The 27,100-nt window shown below is 37.1% G+C and overlaps 1 protein-coding gene across 4 annotated transcripts in view; it reads right to left on the bottom strand.

Annotated features, from left to right (window-relative positions):
* Positions 1–27,100, bottom strand: part of NOX4 (NADPH oxidase 4) — a 128,282-nt gene that overhangs the window by 31,503 nt on the left and 69,679 nt on the right. For all 4 annotated transcript variants that reach the window (XM_016206811.2, XM_016206812.2, XM_016206810.2 and 1 more), the window contains exons 12-13: positions 26,352–26,412; positions 5,938–6,019 (exon numbers count right to left, since the gene is read on the bottom strand). In XM_016206811.2, the coding sequence (XP_016062297.1) occupies positions 5,938–6,019; positions 26,352–26,412 (143 nt within the window). The remainder of the gene's footprint in view (positions 1–5,937; positions 6,020–26,351; positions 26,413–27,100) is intronic.

The raw sequence follows: 27,100 nt of genomic DNA, 5'->3' as shown, positions 1-27,100 counted from the left end.
AGCAATACTAAAATATTATGTATATTGTAAAGAATGTTATCAATAGCCGCCATGGTGGAAACTGCAGTAGAACAGCCGTGTACCACCCACAAGCAGGCACACCATGGAAAGAGCTCCTTCCTGATCAGCTGCTCTCCAGGTAGATCCCATTGCCAGAGCCATCTCTGTCAGGCAGAACAACGTGTCCTTCTGTCAGGGTTCAGGCTGGAGTGCAGACACTAAAGCAGACCACGTGGTAGAGCCCCTCCCCTGCCCTGAGGTGAGCCTTCCTCAAAGCAACATTAGAGCAAAGGTACTTTGTGAAATAATAAGAAATATATGTATTGATCTCTGCCTCTGGTTCCTGACACAGAGCTCACAAAACCCTCAGTATTATTTTTACCTCCATTTGAAATATAGAAAAAATGATGCTGAGAGAGACCTGCCACTTGTTCCCAGTCATGGGCCCTGGAAGCTGGTGCAACTCGTGAAAAATCTTGAACTCCTTCCTTGCACTCCTTCCTTTTTTCCTCCCTTCCCCTCCCTTTCACCCCATTCACCCTCCCTGCCCCTCTTGTTCAATAGTTTTCACATTATTGATTATGCCTCCTAGTATCCGAAGACGTCCACCTGCTCTTCCCTTACCCACATCATTAACCCTTTATCACTTCCCTCCTGAATATGAAACTGTCAGCTAGGGAGCGTGCTCATGTCCCTCTCTGGCTCCAAGATAAATCTACGAAAATGCAAATCTTGCACCTTTGCTTAAAATTCTTTCATGATTCTCCATTATCTCACAACAAAGTCTAAGCTCCTTTATTTATTTATTTTCTAAAATACATCTTTATTGATTTCAGAGAGAGGAAGGGAGAGGGAGAGAGAGAGAGAGATAGAAACATCAGTGATGAGAGTCATTGATCAGCTGCCTCCTGCAAGCCCCCGACTGGGGACTGAGCCTGCAACCCGGGCATGTGCCCTGACCGGGAATCGAACTGTGATCTCCTGGATCCTAGATCGATGCTCAACCACTGAGCCATGCCCGGCAGGGCAAGTCTAAGCTCCTTTAAATGGCAATCCAGTTCTTCATGAACTAGTCCCTGCCCTCGTGTCCCCTACACCCCTCCTTGAAGATGGGTATGCACACACACACACACACACACACACACACACACAGTTCTTCTGCCATCTCCATGAAGGTGATCTCCCAATGAAACATCCACTTCCGTGGCTCCTCATGCTTGCATGCTCTTTGCTCCATCTAAAAAAGCCTCTTCACACATAGCACTTGTCCAGATTTTACTCAAGGGCAAATTCAACTTTATATGAATAACCTACAGAGGAGGGCACTTACTATTCTCTTCTCCCATTGAATTTAGTGCATTTCTTATTATGTGTATGTCTCATCGCATTGCTATAATTAATTTCTCCATTTAATTCTGATTCTGCTTTCCCCCTACATGACTTCAGGCCCCCCAAAACCATATACTATGTCCTAATCATTTTTCTGTTCTCAGTAATTGTGACTGCTTCTGGTGCACAGTAATTATTCAATAAACATTTCAAGAAAGGATGAATGGAAGAATGGGCAGATGGATGAATGAGGGGCAGTATAGAACAATGAAGTATAAGTTAGGGGGCCAAAGAGGACTGGGTGTGAGACCCAGCTCTTCCATGTGATTTCGAGTAAGGCACTCAACCCCCTTATATCCCAGTTCCCTAATCTGTAAAGCTTGAAAATTTGGGAAGTAGTACTCTCTAACTCACACGGAAATGGGAAGGATTAAATGAAATAATGCATGTTAAACACTTAACACAATTCCTGGCATGTAAAAAGTGTTCATTAAAGGCTATTGTTTTTCATTATGAATGGAAATAACTTAGTTCAAATATATTGTAGACATGCAGATTGAACAAAAATTACCAAAGAGGGACGGTTGTTTAGAAGAAGAGGAACTGAAAACTTTCTTTGGAGAGAAAAGGAAAGATAAGCTAGAGAATAGATGAAATCTGGGAAGGTCACCTGAGGCTCTGCAGTTTGAGTATATTGCCCAATATCACTGTTTGAAGCCTATTTTTAAGCAGCCCATTGGAAATGACATTGGGTTAAGGCATTGCTTTTATTGCCCAAACAATCAAGGCTGTTTTTTGGTGTCAAACCAAGCCAAACAGGAACAGCTCTGAATTTGTCTTAAATAATATTCCTCTCTCTAAACAGTGCTGACACTAAGCACACAGACAACTTGATCTTTATGAGAACCAAACAGAGATACGCAACATTTTATTCCTGTATTTTCACAGTATTTTTATACCTATTATGGTTAAACTTTCCAGAGTGATCGAACCCTGTTTTGTTGGCCTAATTGCTAAAACGGTTGCAAGTCACTTGTGAGTAAAATTATGCCAAATGTCCTAAACCGTTTACATCTCCAGGCTGCATTTACCAGGATAGGATTGTTTACAGCTACCATCTAGTCTAAATACATTTTAACCCTAAATCCTTCCAAGGTAGTAACAAAGACACCAGCTAAGGAATGAACCACAAAACTTAAGTTTCAATATCTCCATTTCCTCCCCCTAACTTATAAATCAACATTTACTTTGTATTAAGTGTACATTTATTGTCTTCTTTCCACTCATCTGCTCTCTGCCTCTCGTGAATAGCCATGCCTTTTCACGCTCTGGGAGTTTTTATGGCACAATGTCCTCAGTTACATCCTGATTAGAATGGACGTGCCTGGCTTTGGCAATGGGTCAAGGGTGAGTTCATGAAGGTAAGAATGTGATTAATGAACATTCTTATGTTTTAGAACAGTGTTTCCCAGAACTATTGCAAGGAACATTTTTTAAAATGGCTTTCCCTTAAAATGCATGTACACACACACACACACACACACACACACACACCTAGTCAGTTCTTCATGAATATCTTTTCCCTTTATTTTATTTTCCCCTTTTTAAATAAAGAATACATTTTACTGTGTTATTATCTATTAGGTGTATCTTGATAACAAGATGCTTAAGATTATAGAAGCACTATGCTGACTACGGAACCTACCCTCAATTGAAATTAGCACAGTCCATTAATCAGCCTACATTAACCAGTGTAGAGTGAGTCTCCCTTAAAGGTTGGCTACCATATGCTCTGGAAATATCACTCTCAAATACGCCCTCATTTCTTCATTATTCACCCATATTTTAGCTCTTAAAACATATCTCACGAATAAAGTCTCTGTTCAGTGAGTCAGTATAACAACCATAAAAGTGAGTGAACAACCTCAGAATAAACAGGCAAACTGTGTTGTGCCTAAAAGCAACAAATAATAATTGTTTGATTAAATTTTCAGCTTTCCAGAAACTTTTGGGTGTCACAAAATGTAAAATTCCTTGACTTTTACTTATCTTCAATAATGAATGAATGAGAGTATGCTTGAGAGTTGTATATAAATGAGAATAAAGGATAATATTTAAAACGATAAATAATCTAAAATTTATTTAAATTAGGTCGAGATCTACACAAATCCCTGCCCACTTGTATTTATTAATTGTCCTTCAGTACAGCTCTCTCTCCTCCCTCCCCAAATATTTTCACATGGGCATTGTGAAATTCCATGCCGAATTTTAACTCCAGTGCCCATCCCTGGACCAAGTAAACACTCCCTAATGCACAGCACAAACAGAATTCTGTTATCCGCCCTCTACTCCACTAAGACCTCCTAAAATTCTACTGCCAAACCAGACATTGAATGGGCAGTGGGGAGATGCGAATGCTTAATATTCTGTAACTTAAGTGAACAAATTATACTTAATTCAGGATTTTTTATATAAATATTATTTGGACCCAGAAATCTTTAATTAGCATGCTTTCATCTGATAGTTTAGAAAACTGAACCTCATAAAAATGTTAAGAGGGCACCAAAGCAGCATTGCCCATTAGCATCTAGCAAAGATTTAGAAACAGTGAATAAATATACTTCCCTAAGTATTAATAAGGGCAGGTTGACAAAAGTTATGCTGGTATAAGAGTTATCCTCCAAGATCGATCAATAATCTACTTCCCCGAGGTTCTGGGAAGTAGAAAATCTAGTTAATTCCATCTGCAAATTTAAATGAATAGTAATAAAACCTGCAGTTAGAATGGAGTGTTCCTATGTGTCAGCTGGGTTCTAAATATTTTTTGTTAAATTTATTTAATCTTCATAACACCCCTGAGTGTAGGTATTATCATCTCCCCTTTCACACAAGTGGAACTGAGCACGGAGGGTCAGGTTGTCCCAGGTCACAACATCGGCTGGTGTGGCAGTCTGCTTCAGAGTCTGCACTCTTTTTTTTTTTAATATGTTGTTACTGATTTTTAGAAAGAGAGGAAGGAAGGATAGAGGGACAGAAACATCGATGAGAGAAACACTGATCCGCTGCCTCCTGCACACCCCCTACTGGGGATCAAGCCCACAACCCAGGCATGTGCCCTGCCTGGGAACTGAACCCATGACCTCTCGGTTCATGCATCAACACTCAACCACACTGAACCACACTGGCGAGGCAAGGGTTCACACTCTTAATCACCGTAATACGGTGTGTGTGTGGCATCAGTGGGTGATTTTTATTCTTTTAATCCTCAGATACCAAGAAGAGTACCTACCCCAAGGATCAGACATTGACAAAAGGTTGTCACATGGTGTCTCTCATAAATACTAAAATGGATCACATCACTATCTGAATAGAAATCTAAGAGCAAGAAGAATACATGTAAAACCATACAGCTAAGAAAACCTAGGGAAACAGCTCAAACAGATTACCGGCTGAGAAACCGCTGTGACTCCCCTCTTCAAGCAAACGTATCAGGCAGACAGTAGCCCAGGAGGCAGAGAAGCAGGCACCACCGGCCTCTGCAAATAGCGCCGCCGGGCAACACGGATGGGCACGCAGCAGCCACGTCACGCACCTCCACGCCCCCAGCCAGCGTGGGCATGAAGGAGGGGCGGGTGCGCGCCAGGCTGTCCGGGCACATGTACGCCCCTGTGTGTGAGGGCCCTGGAAGGCTACTGCTAGGGATTAATATCTAAAACAATGAACAAATAATTCAGATTCTGTATTTTTGTTTTGAGAGTTAAGTAAATATTATTAAAGCTAAGAATTGGGGTGGAAAGAGAAGTTCACTAAATACTTGAATAAACTGCCCAACCAATCAATGAGTCATTTAGCCGAGTGATTAGTTTTGACGGAAAATGTGTAGACCAAGCTTTAATTCTTTAACTTGATGACCTTCCTTTTTTATTTAAGATAGTTTATTCGTTCTTTAGCCTCTTGTGTACTAGCTGGTAAAGAGAGTCAGGCATTCATGGAGTAGAGGGAGCTTTAAGTTTCCACAGGAAGCATCCAATACCAGCATCCACCAGCCTTTAGAAAAAGGCTGCCTAATTAAAAACAAGACAAAAAACCCTGGTAATTCTTTACTCTCTGGGAAGATGAAGGAATATTCCTTCAACCAATAGGTACACTTGTGGCATCTAAGAGAGTCAAGGTCTGCCCCATTTAGAAAGGATCGGGAGATATCACTTCTCATAACTATAAAGACAGTAAAGAGGAATCTATAGAAATTGCTGCAGTCACATCTAGCATGTGGATATTTGAAAACCACTTATTATAATATGAGCGAATCACTGCATTTAAAGAATAGCAACAGGAAACCAGACCAGACACCGATGCAGACAGTTTGCTTTGCACTCTGCAACAGTTTCCAGCCACACTGCTTGCACTTGCAAGCAAGTCTTTTTTCTCTGACCCAGCTGAGCAGAGCCTGCGACATTATATTGCCAGAGATGCCCAAGTTAGATTAAGTTATTCTGGATTTTTCAGAAATCTTAAGAAAGAAACGAGTTTGTCTTTGTCCTTCCAAATCTCTCCCATGACTTACTTGCCCATTCCCTTTTCAATACCCAGTGAACTCCTATTGCTTACTTGGGATATTTTCTGGACTGAATGAAGGGCAGAATCTCAGAGTCTTGACTGGATGGAGGAAGCAGTAAATCTCGAAATCGTTCTGTCAAAAGAAAAATAAACATCAAGCTATAAAAAAAGCCATGAAAATAATTTCAAAATAGAATTATTGCCTATTCTTTTAAATGTGTCAACTATCTGACTGTGCATCCTTGATTAGAAATTTACCCACTGTTTCTATACTACTAAAATATATCTATTTCACTTTAATGACTATATAACTTTTTATGATTATATCACAACAACTGCAAATATAAAAATAGCAAGTGTTTACTAGTATAAACTAGTAAAATATTATAATTGAAAGATTAGAGGAAACACATGTGGCCAATAAATATACCAAGAGATGCACAATCTCATTAGTAACCTGGGAAATGCAAACCAAAATCACACACCATTAGGTAGCACCCCCATTACACGGCATGCAACTGATAGAAATTAATCTCACAAGACCAAGTGTTAGAAAGAATGTGCATCAGTGTAAGCTTTCTATATTTCTGGTGGGAATGCAAGTCGGTGCAATAGCTTTGGAAAACAATTTGGCATTATCTTTTAATTTTAACCTTTGCATACCCTATGAGTCAATATTTCCATTCCCAGATACATACTCTGAAGAAATCTTCACGTATGTCCCAGGCAGCAAGTAAAAAACGTTCATAGCAGCACTGTTCATAATAACACAGGTAAACAACTCGGCTGCCCATCCATAGGAGAATGGACAATATGTAGCATATTCACACAATGGACTATTAACTGAAATAAAGCTGAATGACTTCAGTTACAAATAAAAACATAGTGAAACATATCAGTATGATGTTGAGTGGAAAAAAATACAAGCAGATTACATATATAAAAGAATATCATTTTTTGTTGAGTTAACAAAAACTAAGCAATATATTGTTTAGGTATGTATATATGGAAAAAAAACAATGAAAAAGGAAATATATACACAACTCAAGATAATAGCTACCTTTTAGGAGGAGTAATGGGATTAAATTTTAAAAGCAAAAAAATAGGTGTAATTGTTAATATTTCACATGAGTGAATGAATTAGCACATGAGGGCCAGGGACTGTCCAAAGATAATTTAGCCCATGAACCAAGAATTTGATTTTAAAAATTCTGCCCTTATGCAGTTGGTAATGAAGGAAGGAGAGAGGGTGGGAGAGAAAAAGGGAAGGAGGCAGGAAGGGACAAAGAGAAGGGGTAAAATACGGAGGGAGGAGAGAGGGAGGGAAACAGAAAATGAGAAAAAAAGAGAAGGCAAAGTGGAGGAAGGAAGAGCCCTCCGTCCCTCCTCAGACCTGGTTATACTGTAAGCTATCTGTGCCGCATAACCTACCACCCTAATCAGGACCCCGTATTTCTAGGACTGGACATTCATCGCCTCTAGAGTCATTCCTAACGCAAGACTTCCCTGATCCCTGCTTTCTTCCTCTCCTCCTACTGGGTCTGAAATCGATGGCCCTGCTCTGTACTCCTAGAACACTCCTCTCACCGAATCTATCACACTACATACTTTTTGTTATATGGTAGATATAAAATCTAGGTGATGGGCACAGTGTCACCAGGATAGGGAACATAATCCGATGCCTACATATTAAGGTGCTAGGTAAGTATTAGCTGAAAGAATATTTACAATTTCCAGTTTCTGCTGAATACAGAACACTGCTTGCCAAGGTTAATCACCCAACTGCTATCAACCCTGAGAAGCTAGGGGACCTGTCCTTCAGCTGCGACAGTCAGGCCATCAGGCTGGGACAGAGCACGAAGCTGAAACTCCACTTTGTACGGAGAGCTTCTATCATGTTCTCAGCGACTATTGGGTGAGAGTCATGTGCTCATTGTTAAAATGAAATGCTCTCAGACACATTCTTTCGGACAAGTAACAGCATCTAGCCTGGGCCAAAGCGGGGAAAAATAAGGTGTCCCTGCAGGTCCACGAGGTATTCTAGCCGGTGGCGCCATGCCCGTGATGCAGTCCTTGAGATGGCACAGAGCCACCATGCCTCCAGGTAAGAGTGTCAGTGAGACACTGTCATTTAGGCTGGCATGGCAGTGCATAAGAAACAGAGGTGAAACACTTTACCTTAATGAATATAGAGTTGCCTGAATACTCTTATTATACTGGTTTTGCCCTTTATTTTGAAGTATCATAAATCATTTCAACAGTAGTAAGCTAAAAAAGATAATGAATAATTAAACAGTAAACATTATACTATTTTTCTCTTTCAAGAAAGATGGTGATGAGCGTGTAACTTGAATAAAATGTTTGTCAACATTTGCCATCCACCTGGAGGCCATAAGCATTTCACCGAACACATGGAAGTAAACAAATCTGCTGATGTTGGATCAGCATCTACTCAAAAGTTATGGATCTTTTATGAAAACTATGGCCAATGATGAAAATTTAATGCATAAGTGTTTAAAAGGTTCAATAGGGGATCGATGTCATGAAATAAAGAAATAACCTGACAATAACTGGAATCCAGGTGGCTGGTTTTGGTAGCGTCAATCAAGTTGAAGATAGGCTATTCGTCAAAAGATGATAATGAAGTAATTCTAATTTTACAATATTGCTCAAAATCAAATCATTAATACATGGGAATATGGGTAGGAGTGAGGAGTGAGTGCACACTAAGTGTTCACAAACATCTTAAGCTCTCTTACGCTCTTTCCAGTGACTGTGTATCCCAACATTCTCTACTGAAAGGCAGCATTTACCCCCCCAGAGCCTCTAGCTTGTATTCGCAAGTTAGGAAGCACAGGTGCGTATTCTATTTCTCCTTCCTCTCTAACTCAATTCCCTGCTCTTTCTTTCTTTTTAAAAGAGTAAAGCCTATCCCTTCCAGCGAAAATTCCTCTTTCTCACTTCTCCATTGAGTCATTTTCTACCCAAGCCTAACTGTATTACAAAAACCCAACAATAGAATAGTTCCAAAAATATTCTTTTCTTTAAGAAAGTTAATTTCAGGAAAGCTGGTAAAGGCTGGGGGTGAGGTCCCTGAGCACATACACATTAATAATTTTTATACAAATCTGAAAGAATGGGGTATAACTATTGAGTTAAAGAAGAAACAATGGCATATAAGAAGTCAATTTAAGACTAATAATAAAGCATGGAAAATGTTCCTTTCTACCTAAAAGTCCAAAACAAAGAAAGTAAATTAAGAAAAAAAATAGCATAAAAGAGAGAGAAAAAGTTGTATGGATAAAGGGATTCTGAGAGTGACTAAGCATGTTTATTCCAATTATGCGTTCTGGAATTGGGGTGGATGCAGGGAACCACTGGGCCCATGGTGACACAGGCTGAAGCCAAAACTCCATTACTTTTCCATAAGCCCTTACTGTTATGGGTCTACTACAGTAATGTTTTGGTTCTTCAGGAAATAGTATTTCTTTAGAGTCAATGTTCAGTTCCCCCGAAGTTGAATTATTTCCCTTTCACCAACGCTGAGTCACTCTACCAACAGCTACAAGGTAAGAGGATTATTTTAGTTTAATTTTTGACATGTACAAGGGTCCTTTCTCTAAGGGATGTCACCATCCTTTTATTAAAGGGGCTCAGATCTATAGACTAACTCAAATCTGGGAAATGGATGAAGGGCTGCCTGAGACTCTCTATTGAGATGATTCAGGTCACACCTCTATTTGCCAGCCCTAGAGTTTTCTTTTCATTTGTACAAATAAAGTTAGAATTTACTAGGTCATCCATCTATTTGAGTCCTAAGGACACCGTGTTCAGTTAGTCAACACCAAAGATCTCTAGAGGTCAATCCATTCTGATCACTGTTCCAGCCAAGCTGCCCACTATGGTAACCACACCCAGTTCCAAGTAAGTGCTGCCTCTTAGCACCTGCCAGTCGGAAACCTCATCATCTCCACTGAGTTCACAGAGCCCCCTTCAACGATGGCCTCTTTCACTTGTCACTCTCAGCCCACAATCAGCTACCACAGAGCCTTTCAAGGGTTCTAGAATGCCTGTCCTTAATATATTTCTCACAGCTGTAGTGAAAGAATTCTTCATGAGAATTTAGCTAAGGGGTTGACAAGCTATCATAAAATTCTCTCCAGCATTTTCATCTCTCTAAGGTGTTGGATGGCTTCAACCACAATTATCTAAGAAATCTATAAGCACATACAACAAAGAGTCAAGACTGAATATGTCTAAGGATTTCAGATGAAAGAAAAAAAGGCATTAACTTTTGTGTTACTGGTATCTCATTTAATAATTTTTTTAAAGATAAATGTGTATGCTATCAAAAACATACAAAAATCTTCAAGGACACTTGTCATTCACAGTCTGTACATTATAGCTTTTGTAACTGTCTGCTCTTCCACCTGCAGAGGACACAACGCTGATGCAGAAACACATACACACTCACTGTTTAAAAGAAAACCTACAAGTTAATTTTCTTCATAACATTTAAGAGATATTATTTAACTATGTAAACAAAAGATACACATCTAAAATTTATTTTTTCAGCAAGTATTTATTGATCATGTACTAAATATCAGGTACCAAGTTAGGTCCTTAATATGCTAAAGGTCCAAGAAAGAGCACATATGTGTTATCAAAAGTTATATATACTAAAAATAAATAAGTGTTATGTGCATACTCCAAGAGACCGAAAGAACAGAACAGCCAACTTTGCCTGGACACATTGGTAACAAAGAGCAAAAGAATCAACAAAATGTTATTACAAAAAAACAACAACAGTGAAAGAAACCTAAAAAAAAGTCCTTCTGATCCCTGGTGCTAGAGAAAGTGAATAATTTTGTTAATATTTTTGCTGTTTTCTATATTTTAATATCTAATGGCAGAGAATTTAAAATTAGTAGTAAGACTAAAATTTTGAGGAGAAGGAAATTTTATTGATTAAATCATACTTCATCCACTCTCTCAACAAACTTTTGTTAAGTACCTATTGTTTGCCACACACTTATTCTCAAGGGCAGCCCTGTTTATTACAAGGAAATGTCAGGACGACAAAAGAATAGCAATGCCATTACAGCTACTTATAAAAGAATTTAGAATGCAATTACAAAATTACTTAAAAAGGGAACGAAGAGCTGTTCTCCTAGGGATTCAACGAAATTAATGGTTTCTCAAAATGTGATGTATTATTTTCCTTAGGAAAAGAAATATGCACACTAATCTCAGAAAAACAAATTACTTCAAAAAACAAAAAGCAAAAGAATTAAAGGGGCCGACTTGGTGTAGTACATTTAAACCAACTAGAAAAATTTATAAGTTTTCCTTTTCTGAAGTTTATTAAGTGAATGTTCTTTATCACCATGGTAACTCAGCATTGAATAACAATAGCTGCTATTTAAACTATTGCTTTCAAAGCAACATCAGAGGTATTCAAATTAATACTATCTTAGATAAATCAGAAAATCTAGCTGCAGAGCAAGAACATTTCCTCTTAAAGACATAGACAAATCTTCTGTTGATAAAATCCAAATGGAAATGGATTGCAATTCTAGAAGAAAAAAACAATCAGCTCTGGTTATATAAAAATAAATCACTTTCTCCATAAATACTGAGGTCAATGTTAAAGGGATATAAAATACAGAATCTCATACTTGTCTCATACAAGACAAAAACAAAAAAATAAAACAAGCCCACACTTGCAACTCAGAAGATGAGAACCTGATGGGCACAATGTATATATAAAACCAGAGCCAATTAATGAATAAGAACCTTCACAGGAGATGGAAACAGAAACATAAAAATCCTATACTTGGCAATATACCCTCCACCATATTTCCCGTGAGATCTGCTCAGCTTTACCAAAATTAATCTATTATCATTCCTACTGTCTGTGGAACTAAATTATCCATATTCCAGAATTTATTTCCCTGAAAAGCATTATACAGTTTTATATCAGCAATGAGCAATACAATATATTGTAGGTAACGATACGAAAAGCCAGACAGGCTGGCCGACTGGCCCAAGGTCACATGCAAGAGGCAGAAAGATTAAAAAACAAAACCAAACACAAATCCCAAAAAACTCATAGTCCAGTGCTCTTTTCGCTGCATCATCCTGCCTCATTCTTGGGGGAGAAAACACTGTGCTTCCTTTTCTCCTCTCCTCCCTCCCTTAATTTCCTCCTGCCTAAGGATTACACAATAGCAGAAAAACACAACAAGGCCGTATACAATCCCTATGCCCGCACCACTGGTATTGTTAACACTGTAAGGTCTCAGGGTAGGCAATGCAGCGAAACACAAAGGAAAATTATTTAATGGATCCTTTTATTTTCAGGGGAAGCGCAGTGATAAAAGCCCGTTCCTTTAATATTCATTATTCTGGCTCCTACTTGTTAAACATGCTATTTTTACAAAATCAAAAGCAGCTTTTGAAATAACCGCAGGCTTCTTGGCCTCTAAACACATCAGTGAATTAACGTCTATCACTTGCTTTCTTATAAAATATAAATTCTCTTCTGTTGCCACTGAGGCTAAACTATAACAAAAATCGACGGGGGGAAAAGAAAAGAACAGGGGTTCAAGGAAAGTGAAAGCAAAGAGCAGAGGCTTTTTTTTTTTTGATAGACACATTATTGCTACTAAGCTTTCCACAATCCACCTTTTAACGAAAATATTATATTTTCATTTGTCACAGCAAATGCACTACTTTAACAATGTAGGCATTCAACAAAAGAAACACCTCACAGCGATCAAGGCTCCGCTTGATGCTAATTCAGTGCCGGCTTTCCACAGAAACCCTGAATACCCCCTGGGCGCGCATATTCAAGAAGGAACAGGCAATTTTACCGAAGATCCAAAGAAACTGGAAATTTTCTTTTACGTTTTTATAAAGTTCTAACCTAAAACCGTGGGCAGACAAAATTAACAGCACGTGATGTTTCGGCTTTTGAAGCCTATCAAAACCAACCATGCAGTGAGATTCTTCTGTTTTTAAGTACAGGACCTACTGGTCAAAGCCCAAACCTATGAATTGGTGGATTAGGGAAGAGCCACAAGGAAAGATACGAATGCACTTCCTTTGTTAGGTTGTTTCACTGGACAAAACTGGGTTTTCTTTTGCACAGGCATTCCCAATGCCAGGACCGCCTGTCCTTCCTTTAACCAACACCTGTCCAAGACTGAACGGCCGGCTCACATTCCCATTCCTTGAAGCGGCCTTCACAGACTATGCCTACCAGTAATGATCATTGATTGTTTCATTTTTTATTTTCAGCATAGCAAAGTTAGGTACTGGAATGGAGATTCTTAATCTCCTGCAGAATACAGACTTAAGTCTAATTTATTCAACCCAATGCTCAACACTCTTATAAAAATAGACTCCATATCTCCGCAGTCTGTGTCCCGATACCTCTCACAATGAGCTGCAAGCTCAGCTGCGCTGACATCAGATTATTGCCTAATGGCATCATGCCTTTCACTGCAATCTGTATTCTTTCCTCCTACAGTGCCCTTTCCTGCCTAGAAAGCTCCTACTTTAACCTGTTTTCCAGCACAAGTGACCCTTACCATGCCTATATAAATTTTCAGATTTTCTGTGACCAAATTTAAGAGTTGCATCCTCTGAAAGAGCCCTAATCAAGGCTCAGCTTGAGAGTCAAATGTCAATATTTTGCATCCTTACCAGTAATGGATATTATCAACAAAGAAAATCTTTGTTAATTGATAGGTGGAATATAGTATATAGTTATTCTAATTAACATTTATTTCAATACTAGTATGATTTACTCTGTTCACATAGTTTACCCATTTCTTTTCTCAGCTTATTTCTTTTTGAATTGAAGTAGCTCTTTATAGACTGAAGGTATGAATGGGTAATTTGATATATTTGTTTCTGTTCAATGCCTTTTCTACTTTTGACATAATTTTAAAATGTTTCTTTAGTTAAATGTACTTACTTTTCTCCGTGAATTCCTCCAAGAGAGAATGGCCTTTTACTTCTAGAGATTGGTGACTATTAATTTCTATTTTCTTCTAATTCCTTTACAGATTAACTTTTTTTTACTTAAAGTACTTAACCTATTTGGAAGTAATTTTTTGTCATTTAAAGATTTATTTTTTTAATAGTTAAGTGCCAATTGCCTTAGCTATTTACAAACAGTTCATATTGATTTATGGAGCTTCCTTTATCATATGATATGTATATCCATATATTAAAGATCCATTTCTAATCTATTTTCCTTTGTTAATATATTTCTTGTCATTTTTGCTCTACTACCACATAGGAGACTGTATAGTAAACTAGCACATGCTTCAGCATAAGATGAGCCTGAGTTCAATCTCAATTCATTCACTTAATAGCTTCATGTTCCTTGGCAGAGTATTTAGCCTTGTAAATTCTTAGCTTGCTTATAAATTTTATTTCATTTTAGAACCTATTTTAATAAGGCTAGTCCTATCTTGTTACTCAAGATTTTCTTGTTATTTATTTTTAATTATTTTCTTCTGTGTCTTTAAATAAGCATTTATTATTTTTTTGAATTTTGATTTTGATTGAAATTATAGTAAGCCTATAATTTATTCTGGAAAGATTTAATAGTTTTACCATATTCAGCCTTTATATCTAGAAACACGGCATGTCACTTTAAACTATTCTATCTTTTAAAAATATCTTTCATTGTCTTCATATTGCTTGATTCTCAATACTCATGAAAGTTATAGTAATTTTTTTTTCTGTGACTTCTTTTTAATATGGAAAAAATAATAAACACCAAATAAATGTCTTTGATAGGCTCCGGGAATTTTTTGTTAGAGGTTTACATTGTAAAAACCAACTCCTCTAGTTAAATGAACAAACAAATATGTAATAAATATAATTAAAAACCTCTTTTTAAAAGATGATTTGGAAAAACACTGCCTTCTGCTCCTGCTCTGTAGGGAAAGGCAGGAATAGGAATATTTATCTGTGCAAATGCATTCACAAACCTCAAAAAAAGAGGAAAAGATAAAGGCCCATTTCCATTGGGTTTGGGTCTGGGCCCTAGCTGTCTTTTCCACTATGCTCGCCGCCACCTTTGGAAGCCTACGGTTGAGGCTGTGTCTCCACCGGGGAAGACGCGATACCCCAAAGCGCCGCTGAACAGTCCACCACCCCCCAGCACCTACAAAAGGTCTCACTGTTACCAGGAAAGTGCAAGGTCAGAGGACTATGTCACGCATGAGAAGGGGGGGAGAAAAGACGACAAATCACCTGACTATTCCTGAAGGACAGTCCCACATTTAAAACACATTTTCTTTTATTATTATTACTGTTATTATTATTATTTTAATTTATCTTTATTGTGGAATCTAATGAACAAACTAAAACAATTTTCTTACTTGCTCCAATTGGAGGCATAGCTTTCTGCTAGGTATTGGCACTGAAAATATTGGGATATGCAAAGTTTTCTCTGTGGAATTTCTCTTTCTTCCCTCATAATTATGTGGATAGCTGTACCTGACATGCTATTAGTTTTTCAATAAAAATGACCTTCTACGTTTAATTCTTCCTCATGCTGCAACAAACTATTTTAACTTTCCTTCACTAACTCCGCTAACTATTGTACTACTCAGTCTAGGGACATTTCTTACAGTTCCCTAGTATTCCACGTCCGTTATTTAATTGCCATCTCCAAATTTTCTCAAAAACCTCATTTTATGGAAGAGTTCAGTTTCCCCATTTTAGTTATATGTGTTTATGAAATCCCACCCTCCTCCTTTGTTAAAGTTCAAAAATCATAGTAAAAGCAGCAGTATTTTTGCTAGACCCAAAGTTCCCTTTCTCGATTGCCTTTGAATCCACATAAGATAAGTACTTTCCTTTGGTATTAAGATATGTCGTGTTTTTGGTGTGTTCATTTGGAGGACATTAGAGAAGCTTATCTGCTTCATTTTAATCCACCAAGTCACAATTTTGCTTTAAAAATTACCATTTCTTAAGGAAACAGGAACTATATTCATTTACTTCATTTATAACATGCTTAGCAAGGGCATCAAACAAATGAGTACTTAAAAATGTTCCTCATGATAATAGTAATGGCACAAAACCCTTGCCTTCCTGCCTTCTTTGAAATTATTTAGTCCATTAACACTAGAACAACTTGGCAAAATGACATATTCCTTCTTGGCCACCTACTGCATTACTGTCATATTTTTGGCATTGTTTAAGAAATTATGTTACCAAGAAAATTCCTCACTATTCCTATTTTCCTTCATATTATATAGTGAAATAAAACAGAAAATGGTAGATAACAGAGAATTCAAACTTTTCTTAGGAACACATCTTAATAAAAACATAACACTCTACAAAAACAAACCACTTTGCTGTAATAACTCTATTTCCAGGTTCAGAAATTATATACACTGCTTATTTCAAGAATAAAAAGTAACTTTTTTTATTGGCCAGAAAACAAAAATTTTGTATTTTTCTCCATTTGGGGAGTTGGAAAATGACTGACCTAGAATAAAACTTTATGAGTAGTGAATTCCAATCATTTACTAAGCAGCCTCTATATTTTTGGTGGCATTATAAGTGAGCTGTCATCTACTAAAAAATGATATCATAGATTTCATGTTCATAAACTGAGAAACCAAGGAGAAAACAATTTATTCTCTCTCCTGAGAACAGATGGTCATTTAAATTGTAATATAAATTTTTCATTTCCCTGATAGAAAAATTTCATTGATTTTGAGGTTATAAGGAATTTAACAACAGCTCATATTTGTTGACTGATTTGTTCTATTACAATAGTAAATAAGTTATATTAAATTCCATCACTTTAATTAACTGTCTGCAATGATTTCCACATTCACAAAAGGTTAAAATTATGTATAGTGTTTCACTATATAAATAATATAGACTTGAAGACATAATACGTTAATCCTCATTTTGACCCAGATCTACCTACATGGATACACAAGTAATTGCATATGTATTTGCTAAGTCATCTTCCACTGTTAATTACAGGCCAGATCAGTATAAATTCAACCACTGTCAGAGTCCTAAGGGAACTCAGAAACAGGATGACTTTAGAAATTGGTCCATTTGCCATGTGCTTCTCTTTATTACTCTCTCTATTCACTGGTCTCCAGTTTACTCAGTAATTCAAAGCATCTATACCATCCCCAAACTTCCCTGCATTTTCCCAATAAGACAGTCTTCATATGGTTAGCAGTAATGCCCCCGCGCAAAATTATTGTGTGGTCCTATTTCATTGGACACCATTCCCTCCACAGAACTTTATCTCCTTAGCTTCCTTGACACTATGACAAATATTTAATTGGGCACCTTTGCTTCTAACCTGATCTTTCTCCTTTCCAATCTGCGTAATGACATCAGGGTGACCCATATAAAGTGTAAATTTGATTTCATTTCCTGTTTAAAACCCTTCAGTTTTTCACCAATATGTTTGGGACAAAAGAGCAAGCTTCTCAGCAATTCCTACAAGCTCCTCCATGACATGACCTCTGGATGCCATCCCAGTCTGGCCTTCCAACTCCATGACATTTTCCTGGCATTTCATGGTAGTTCACCCCTCAGAGACATTATTCAAGCTGTTTCTCTCCCTGGAGTAATCTCCTACTCTGAACAAGTCTTACTAACCTCTAATACTCAGTTTGGCTTAGAAAGCCTCCCAAATCTCCCTCACAGGAGCAACAGCATCCTCCGATTTGGTGGGCACAGTATGACATTTGTTTATGTGTCTGACCACTGCCCCACTAGCTTCAGAGTTTTCATGAAGCAGAGGATATGCCTGCTTTCTCTCTCTTCCTTCCTTCCTTCCTCCCTTCTTTCCTTCCTTCCTTCCTTCCTTCCTTCCTTCCTTCCTTCCTTCCTTCCTTCCTTCCTTCCTTCCTTCCTTCCTTCCTTCCTTCCTTCCTTCCTTCCCCCCTCCTCCCTCCTTCCCTCCCCCATTTTCTCCCTTTCCTTAATAAATATTTTTACATTTACTATGAACAATCCTTTTAATAAGCCCTTGAGTACACTGGTAAGCAATGATAATGCTTATTTTATAGTCCATTGAGGACATTTGTTACACCAGTGTTCACGCTTTGAATGTATAGTTACCAATGGAAATAAGTGCTCTTAAGGAAACAAATATAGTGATGGTAGCACAGTCAGTATAAGAAACACCAAAAATTGAGGTCCCTAGGAGGCTTCTAGGACAAATTAACTTCTGAGTTGTGATTTAAAGATATTAGGTACAAGTGTGGGTAGGAGTGGGCAGGGGTGGTGGAGAGTAAGAACGTATGGATACAGAGATTATATATACACATGGTGGGAGGACGCAAGCGGAACAATGGAATTGAAAGGCCAGTGTTGCTGTTGTGTAGACAAGAAACAAATTGAATCAAGGTGAGAAGTTGGACAGAGTCCGAGCAGGGAGGGCTTTCCAGGCTATCATAAGGATTTTTGGTCTTTATTCTAGGAGAAATAAGAAGTTATTAAAGTGTTTGAAGCAAGAGAAGTGATTTAATTTGACTCATGCTTTGAAGTTGCTATGGCTACAGTGCATGGAATGGACTGGAGATGACAGCTATAGTGAATTTAATGAGGAGTAGACCAATGCTGGTTAAATCCAACTCCCCATCTGCTTAATTAGCTAATCTGAAGAAGTGGACCATGCCTGGAAAGAAACTTCACAATTATTTCGACTTGTCTCATTTTAAATTTTGGACCACGTATCTCAGTAGGCCTCTTGGCACAACTCAGAAGGGCTACCATGCTTCACACATCAATTTACTATTTCAAATGGTACATTACACCTTCCTCCTGCTCCTCAAAATTTAACATACCTTCCCCCACCCTCAATCTCAGTGATAACCTTACTACTTATATGACCCAGAAAACAGAAGGAAGGAGAAAAGAAATCTTATTTCTCTCACTCGAAGTCTATCAACCAACTGGTAGCCGTACTCTGCAAACGTCTCTGCCTTCCCTCCTCCTACAGGGCACAGACTGCCCAGCTGCCTTCCCAAAGTCAAGCCTCCAATTGTACACTGGAATCCAGTCCTTCTGCAGTCTATCGGGAGGCACTTGTGGACTTTGATCCTCTAATTATACCCTTTATGTCTTTGGCAATATCAGCTTCCCCCTTTCTACTTCATTCTACTATTCATATTATTCCCAGAAAAATGTAAATATACATTTTATAATAGATTACATTAGTTATATATGTGGATATAAATAAATATATATAAAAATACATATATATACACATATATGTTATATGTGCTCTTAACTTATATCTGCCTTATCTCTCTATTCTCCTTCCTTCAGTGACTGCCCTATTTCTTTATGTAATTTTACATCCAAACTCCTTAGAATTTGTCCATTAGTGTTTTGGTAAATATTTAATAGCCAGGTCTTAAAAAATTTTAACCCCTACTTTATGTTTATCAATTTCTGTGGGACAAGTATTCACACTATGGATGATCTAGGAGCTCGCCCCAACACACCACTGGATTGTCTGTACTTACCATCTCCACTTCTCTTACTATTATTCTCTCTCAAACCTACTTCAGTCAAGCTTTGTTCTTAATACTCCATTAAAAACACAATTCTCGCCCGACCAGGCATAGCTCAGCGGTTGAGCCTCGACCTAGGATCCAGGCGATCAGGGTTCGATTCCCGGTCAGGGCACATGCCCGGGTTGCGGGCTCGATCAATGACTCTCTCATCATTGATGTTTCTGTCTCCCTCTCTCCCTCTCCTTTCCTCTCTCTGAAATCAATAAAGATATATTTAAAAACACAATTCTCGAAGTCATTAATTCAGCCATCCTTTTACTCTACTTCTCAGCAGCATTTCTTTCCATAGATCAATTTCTCTTTTTTGAAACTGTCCTGTGGAGTCCAGGACTCAGGCTTCCCTGGTTCTCCTCGTACCTCAGCAATCACTCCTTCTTAGTCACCTTTGCTGAACTCTACGTGTCACAAAGTCTCAGGGCTCAGGCTTCTGTTACGTTTCTTCTCTATCTACACACATTTCTTAAATTGGTTATTCTTGGTGAGACAATGTCACTCCTTAGGGCCAGTTGTGAGAACTTGTAGCAGCAATCTGGTTCTCACAATTATGATCAGAAGTTGCTAAAGCAGAGAGAGCAGGAGTCAGAGACACTATATGTCCTACAATGTTGTGGGGAATACTGTACGACAAGGACCTGTCCTATTTCCTGCTTGCTTTTCAAATGATTGCTGGACATTCACGTAAATGAAAGTAATTATTAAAAATGCAGTTTTCGCATGATTTAAGTATGCACTGAAATTTCCCAGACTGCAACCATCCTGTAAACTGCAGTAATATTGTACCCTATTGTGTCTAGAACATAACCAAAAGGTGTTCACCATTATGGAAAGTCACATCATAAAGAATGCAGTGCTCATAGCATTTCAATTACATTGGGGGCCCATATTGTATGTGGTACAAGTCAGCTATTTCATTATGACTTCTAGTGTAGTCATGCTTGAAAATTTAAATATTGAATGTAAATCATTTACTATTTATTTTAATAGCTCCTTCATATTAAGGTCAGTACAATATATTTATTTTTATAACATATTTGTGTATGTAATATCTGCAAATCATACTTTAAGAATTTAAAGTAGGCATATAAAATGTTATAAAGCAAGGTGTTGGATCTTATATGGTTGAGAACTGCTGCCCAAGATGATCCCATCAGCTTCAAGGCTTTAAATCCATGAATATACTCATGATTCCCAGGTTTAGATCTCCAACACACGCCTCTCCCTGACCTCTGGCTCACGTATGCAAATACCTATTCAACCTCACTTCTTAGAAGTATAAGAGGAATCTCAAAATCAAAATGTACAGGACTGAATTTTGAATGTCCACTCTTGCCCTCTTCCCCCTGCAATATGCCACAGTGTTATTTCCATAAGGAGCAGCAATGTCCACTTGCCTACAAAAGCTAAAATCCTTGGAGTTACCTTTGATTTCTAAATTTCCTTATATCCCACTCCCAATTGTCAACAAAACCTGCCAGATATGCCTTTAAAACCTATTCACTGCTCATGACCCAATCACAATCATCTTTTGTATAACTAGCATTTTCTCTTGTCTAGACTAGACATCAGTGAGTTTCTCCCGTTGCTCATCTCTTAATTTCTACTCTGGCCACTCCCATCATATTCTCTATATAGCAGCCAGAGTTACCCCTTTAAAATGTGAGTCAGGCCCTAATCAAAATCCTCCAGTGATTTTCCGTAAGATTTATATTAAAACTGAAGTCTGCAAGTACCTACCGTATCTGGTCATCGGTATTCCTCAGACCTTACTCCCTACAACATTCCCGCTTACTCGGCTCTTACTGCATCTCTTACCAGTCCTTCCACACAAATATCCGACCGCTTCAGGGTTTTTACACTTCCTCTTATCTCCTCCATTTATTACTCTTCTGGACTCAGTGCTGCTCTCTGTTCAGAGAGGCTCTGCTGACCTCCTATAATAGTCCAGATCCAATCATACCTAGAATGACTCTACATATTTCAAATGGAAAGAATTTAATACAGGGAACTAGTGACTCAAGTGAGGGAAGAACTGAGAAGCCAAGTCAACAATGGTGACGACATCCCAAGAGCAGCAGGAAGCTACTACCATCCATAGGGACTGGTAGGATAGGTGAGGCCACCAGAACCCATACATAGAACCGCCACTGAAGCATATCCAAAATGATAATACATCTCTCCCACCCATCCAACCAAAACAGTTTCATCTAGTTTCTACAATGTTCAGGTTTCTCACCTTTTCCACCTTCTTCCTAAATTCAGTCTTTGTAACCAATGTCACCCCATTTAATAAAAGCAATAAGCAAAAAAATTAAAATAAAAAATAACCTCAGCCTGCCAACCACCAGGTAGTACACATGAGAACAAAATGAATATTCATTCAGATGTACACTTGAAAACCATGCCTTTTATATCAATCAGATTAAAATCAAGGCCTCCTATAGCATCTGATACCCTACTCAGCTTTCTGATCTCATTTCCTACTATCTCCCTCAATGTCTATATTCCAGCTCCAATGGCCTCCTTGTTGTCCCTGGAATATCCAAAGTACTGATAAAAACTGAGAAATAAAATAAAAATTAAAAATTTTAAGTAAAAAAAACAACTGATAGGGACTTTGCACTTACTATTTCCTTAGCCTAAACACACCTCTTTCTGAAATCCACCTAATTTGGCCCCTCACCTACGTCCATGTCTGCTCACAACCTTTGTAACTAAACGCCCCATCTAAAACAGTACTACCGCCCTTCATCATCCTTACTCCCGTTTCTGTATTTTTCTTCATAGTACTTATCACTATCTAACACATTACATATTGATATGTTCTTTTTGTTTACTGGAGGTCTCTGCTGACTAGAATACAGTCTCCATGGGACCAGAGACCTTTTTGGTTTTAGACAATCTCCAGAGACTAGTGCAGAATCTGGCACAGAGTAGGTATTTGTTATTTGATTATTAGGCAAAATAACAAATAGTTTAAATGTTATCATCCTCAAATTTCTACCCATGATAATTTGCTAGTCAGCAAAAAACAAAACAAACAAGAAAAACTATTTCTAGTCACTCCTTTGTAGATGTTGCAATTGATAATTCACATTTATTGTGGGTTTAGACTAAAGTTTGTAATGTGTGAACGTGAATTTTGTAAAACCCACAATGTTCCATATATTTGAATGTAATCCGTGTTCTTCAAAGGAGTCAGTATGCTCAAACTTAGTTTGGATCTCCTGTTTTGGCATGTCATTGAAACAAGATAGGGTGTTTACTTTTTTGCAACAACCAAAAGCCAGTCACAGATGTAAATAGTGTAAGGTGGATGCCATAGCTGTTCCAAAATGCGCTGTCATTATAAAATAACAACATCATTATTATTTAGTAAGTCATCATTTGGCTTACTAACTCCATTTGGAGTTCCCCCAAATGGAACAAAACCCACTTTAAATAATTCACTCATATTCTGTTTTAATCTTTTCATAAACAATCAGCTAGATGAAGTATCACTTTAATACAGTGATATTGAAATAAATAGAGATAGAGTTATCACCTCTTTTGGGGACCACTCTTTAACTAAAGCTCTATCTAAGAGCTTTACTATAAATATCAATGTATTAGGTGATCAAGGCAAATCCATGATATTATATGGCCCTGTTTTCCCACTTTGAATTCTCAAATTTAACCATATCTTCTGATTATAGCAAGATTTTCCAGTAGACAATACAAGAATTGATACCCAAGATTCAAGAAAAAGCTATTATGAGCCCTTTGGTGCATTTTTATCCAGTTATTGTCAATACACTAATTATTGCAGCACAAATTTTTTCAGTGGATTACATGTGGATATTAGGTATATAATGCTTTTGTAGTACAACTCAAACCTCTCTAGGGTAAGCTGCTATTTAGACAACTAAAATAATCAAAGATGTAACATTATCTAAAACATTATTCAAAAATAATATCATCTAAGGAAGAAAGCAACAAGATATTTTGAACAGTTAGATCAAGTCAATAGGCAATCTGTGACCATATATTTGACATTGGAAAGCATGGTTGATTCTAGAAGAACAACAAAATATTAATTCAATTCAAAGATAAATCTACTCAGGTAGTTCACTCCACCCCCTCTACCATCATCATTTCAAGGAAAAACCTTAATTGTTTAAGAGGTTTGAAGAGTCTTTTAAACTTTAATAAGTCTTTCACACACTTAGGAGATGCAACTATAGGCCTGGATAAAACAAAAAGCTAAACAACAAATACAAAACTTTGATGATGCTGAGCTATATAGCTCCTTCATTTGCTGGGTGTAGTTGATTAGTCTTAGAAAAGTCATGCATATGACCTGTTTGTTAGACCTGCTCAGGTAGAACATATTTGAGGGAAGAAAAAGTCACTGTTAAACATCTGTAAGTAACTTTTAGAAAGTAAAACTCTGATATTCAAGTTCTTAAGCACCTCTTTGATATTTCCTATAACTACTGCTCTTAATACTGAGTTTTAATCAATTCTTTCAGAATAAAAACCAGTGATCCTTGATCTCAGGAGTAATGTTCCCATTTCTCCTTCCATAATTGTAATTCCACTGTTTTAAGAGAGCTAAACAACTTTTTGAATTAAACTGCCAGATAGTGGCACAGTTATTTAGGGGTTCTCTGCATGAATGCTTGACATTTTTTTCCAAATCAACAAATTTAAAGTCAACAACCAAGAACGTCTCTATTAATTGAAAAGCATCTATCTGGAACTGAACTCTGAATAAAATGATCTTGTTTCTCCCTCAGTGGCACAGTACATAAAGTAAGAGGATAAATTAAAACTATTAAGTGTTCCTAATAGAGATTAAAATAAATGAGATAATTTCTTTTAATGAGCTACTGACAACAGCAAACAACTTTATGAAGAAACTCAGTAACAATAATTAGTAACCAGCCATCATGGAGTTTCTGCTTACCCTGATGAACTGAATTATATCTTCACTGTGCTCGTTTCCCCTCAGATGTAGAATCCTATCAATTACCATTCATTACTGAAGTGAATCCTTACTATATTGAAGTCTGAACCAGAAAAGAATTTCACTCGTTTATTTGTCAAAGGGTACAAAACAATTATGATTATATCAAGTAGTTGTCATGAGAATCACTGTTTCCATACTATACCTGTGTTTTTCTATCACTGTACTACCATGAACTGTTGAATATTATAACATGAACCATATCTATTTAAGCCTGGTTTTTCCTGATTCCAAATAGGTCAATACTGCTCAAAGATCTTTCGATTAATTTCTTTGTTTGCCCATGAAATCCTATACTGCATATTTCTCCATTTTCTTCAAGTCCCCAATTCCAAGCCGGCTGCCATTTCTATAGACAAAGAATTTTATACTATCATTTTTTAACTGTATGATATAAGCTCTTTCAACTGTTCTCCCTAAAATATTTCTCTCTTTTATGCAGTATCTTGTTCTTTCCTATTTTTACAAAAATTAGTTCCTCCTTTGCAATGTTAACTTCTCAATCTGTGCTTACAAATCCATTCCTTCTACTCCCCAGTTTCCATCCCCTCTCCTCCACGGGCTCTCCTCCTCCTTCCAGCACCGTAAGTCTTCCCTTGATTCTAACTGATCCAACTAGCAAGTCATTAATACTGTTTTCATTATCATGCTCCAAATTCTTTAGAGGTTTCCTAAGTTATTCTAATATCTTGTCTAGGCATTCCAGATCTTCACCAAGCTGACCCTAAATGCCTTTTCTGTACTGTTCCCTAGAACAAAATCTTTGCTTCTGTTAGGCTGATTGACTTACCCTTCTTAAATATGATTGAATCATGATCTTCCTAGATTTTTAACAATGCTGACAATTTCATGTAAATAACCTACTTCTTCCCTCATTTCCCTGATTTTCAAGGTTCGGCTCACATTCTATCTTCTCTGTGAAGCTCCTTTTATAACCCTGGACTACATTTTCTGATTCCCTGTAGTTTAACCAACTCCTGGTTTAGCACTCAGTTACAAAGTATCTTTATTTACATCTGCATCCATGTTTATGCCTGCATCCTTTCCTTTGAGTAACCAACGTAAACAGTCAAGTGACTATAAGAATGAATAATGTTTCTTTTATTTACTCATAACTCTTAATGTAACCTCTCAGATAATAAAATTTATTGAATGAGTAAAATATCACCACTAATACACCCACTATTAAAAATGACCACTATTCCACAGATGTAGTGGAGTGGATACCACAGGAAAGGTCATGCAAGTGCCGATTATTTTGAGCATAAAACCAACCACTAATTTTGAAATCATACTGTCTAAAAAATAATAAAAGTTTCATTTTCCCACTATTGCCAGTACATCTGACAAGTAGGCGGAAACCTGTGATTTGCAAACACAGTGAATAATACATTATTAAAAATTACCACATTTTCTAGAATTTTATGTAATATACTTTCTGGGAGTGAGGACTTGGGCTTTTTTCATTAACCATGATTATTCTGAGATTAATCCATTTTGCTACATATATCTATAGTTTGTTCATTAGTATTATTCCATTGTATGAATATATCACAATTGTTTTTTATCCAGTCAGCTGTTAGTAGATATTTGGGTTGTTTCCAGTTTTTGACTATTATAAATAAAGCTGCTGTGAAGATTTGAAAAAATAATTACTAATATCCAAGATATTCCAATTCTAAAATGCATCTTATAAGAAGAAAACATAAATGTTAAAACTGTACAAGCAAAGAAAGAAAACAAACAATAGCTTGAGAGCATACATACATTTCTATACATGCTGGTAATTCCACTACTTAAACAAAAATTATTGTATGTTCCATTATTTTCAAAGTATATATCTTAAAACTTTATGTTCTACATACCTGTCCAGTCTCCTACTACTTTAAGGTGGACCCCGAATGTTGCTTTGGATTCAGTAGGACACTAAAAATATAAATGGACACCAGAATCAATTCTGAATAATAATTGTGTATTACCAGGTATGATTGAATTACAACTTTTATTCTCATAGCAAATCCCCCAAATTAATAGAGAATAGAAAGCAATGGACTAAAAAGTATTTAGATCCTCATTAGTGGGAGAAAAAAGCAATGTTTAACTAGTCAATATGACAACATAAATTTCTCTAAAAACCCATAACTATTTATATAAAACAATATAATATAGTCTAAAACTGCTAGTATATTACGTCTAACTACACATTTTGCTTAAATATCTTTTGAGTTAAAATATTTAGAAGGTGACAGCTTTTAACTACAAAGGCAGATATGTACACTAATAATGCCAGTGTCTTTTTTTCTCCAGATATTATTATATACTTCACATTCTAACAAATTCCAGGAAAAAGAAAAATATAATTTTTAATGTGACTTAAATATTTCACATCCAATGAGGAAACTGATACTGAAAGCATTCTATTTCATTCCTTCCTTTAATTCTCAGATCTCTGGAGTGAACTGGCAGGGGATTCAGGGGAGGGGAGTGAGTTGTGGTACCAAAGGTAAGAAAAAGTATCTGTGGCCCATGTTTAGAAAATCTGGAAAACACCCATATAATAAAAATTTCTTAGTTCACAATAAGAAAATGCAGAATCTCCTTTTATTTTCCAGAA

This window comes from Miniopterus natalensis, chromosome 11 (genome assembly GCF_054644295.1).
Source record: "Miniopterus natalensis isolate mMinNat1 chromosome 11, mMinNat1.hap1, whole genome shotgun sequence".
Classification (NCBI taxonomy): domain Eukaryota; kingdom Metazoa; phylum Chordata; class Mammalia; order Chiroptera; family Miniopteridae; genus Miniopterus; species Miniopterus natalensis.
Note: the sequence above shows the minus strand (reverse complement) of the source record. Positions and strands in the feature narration are given on the sequence as shown.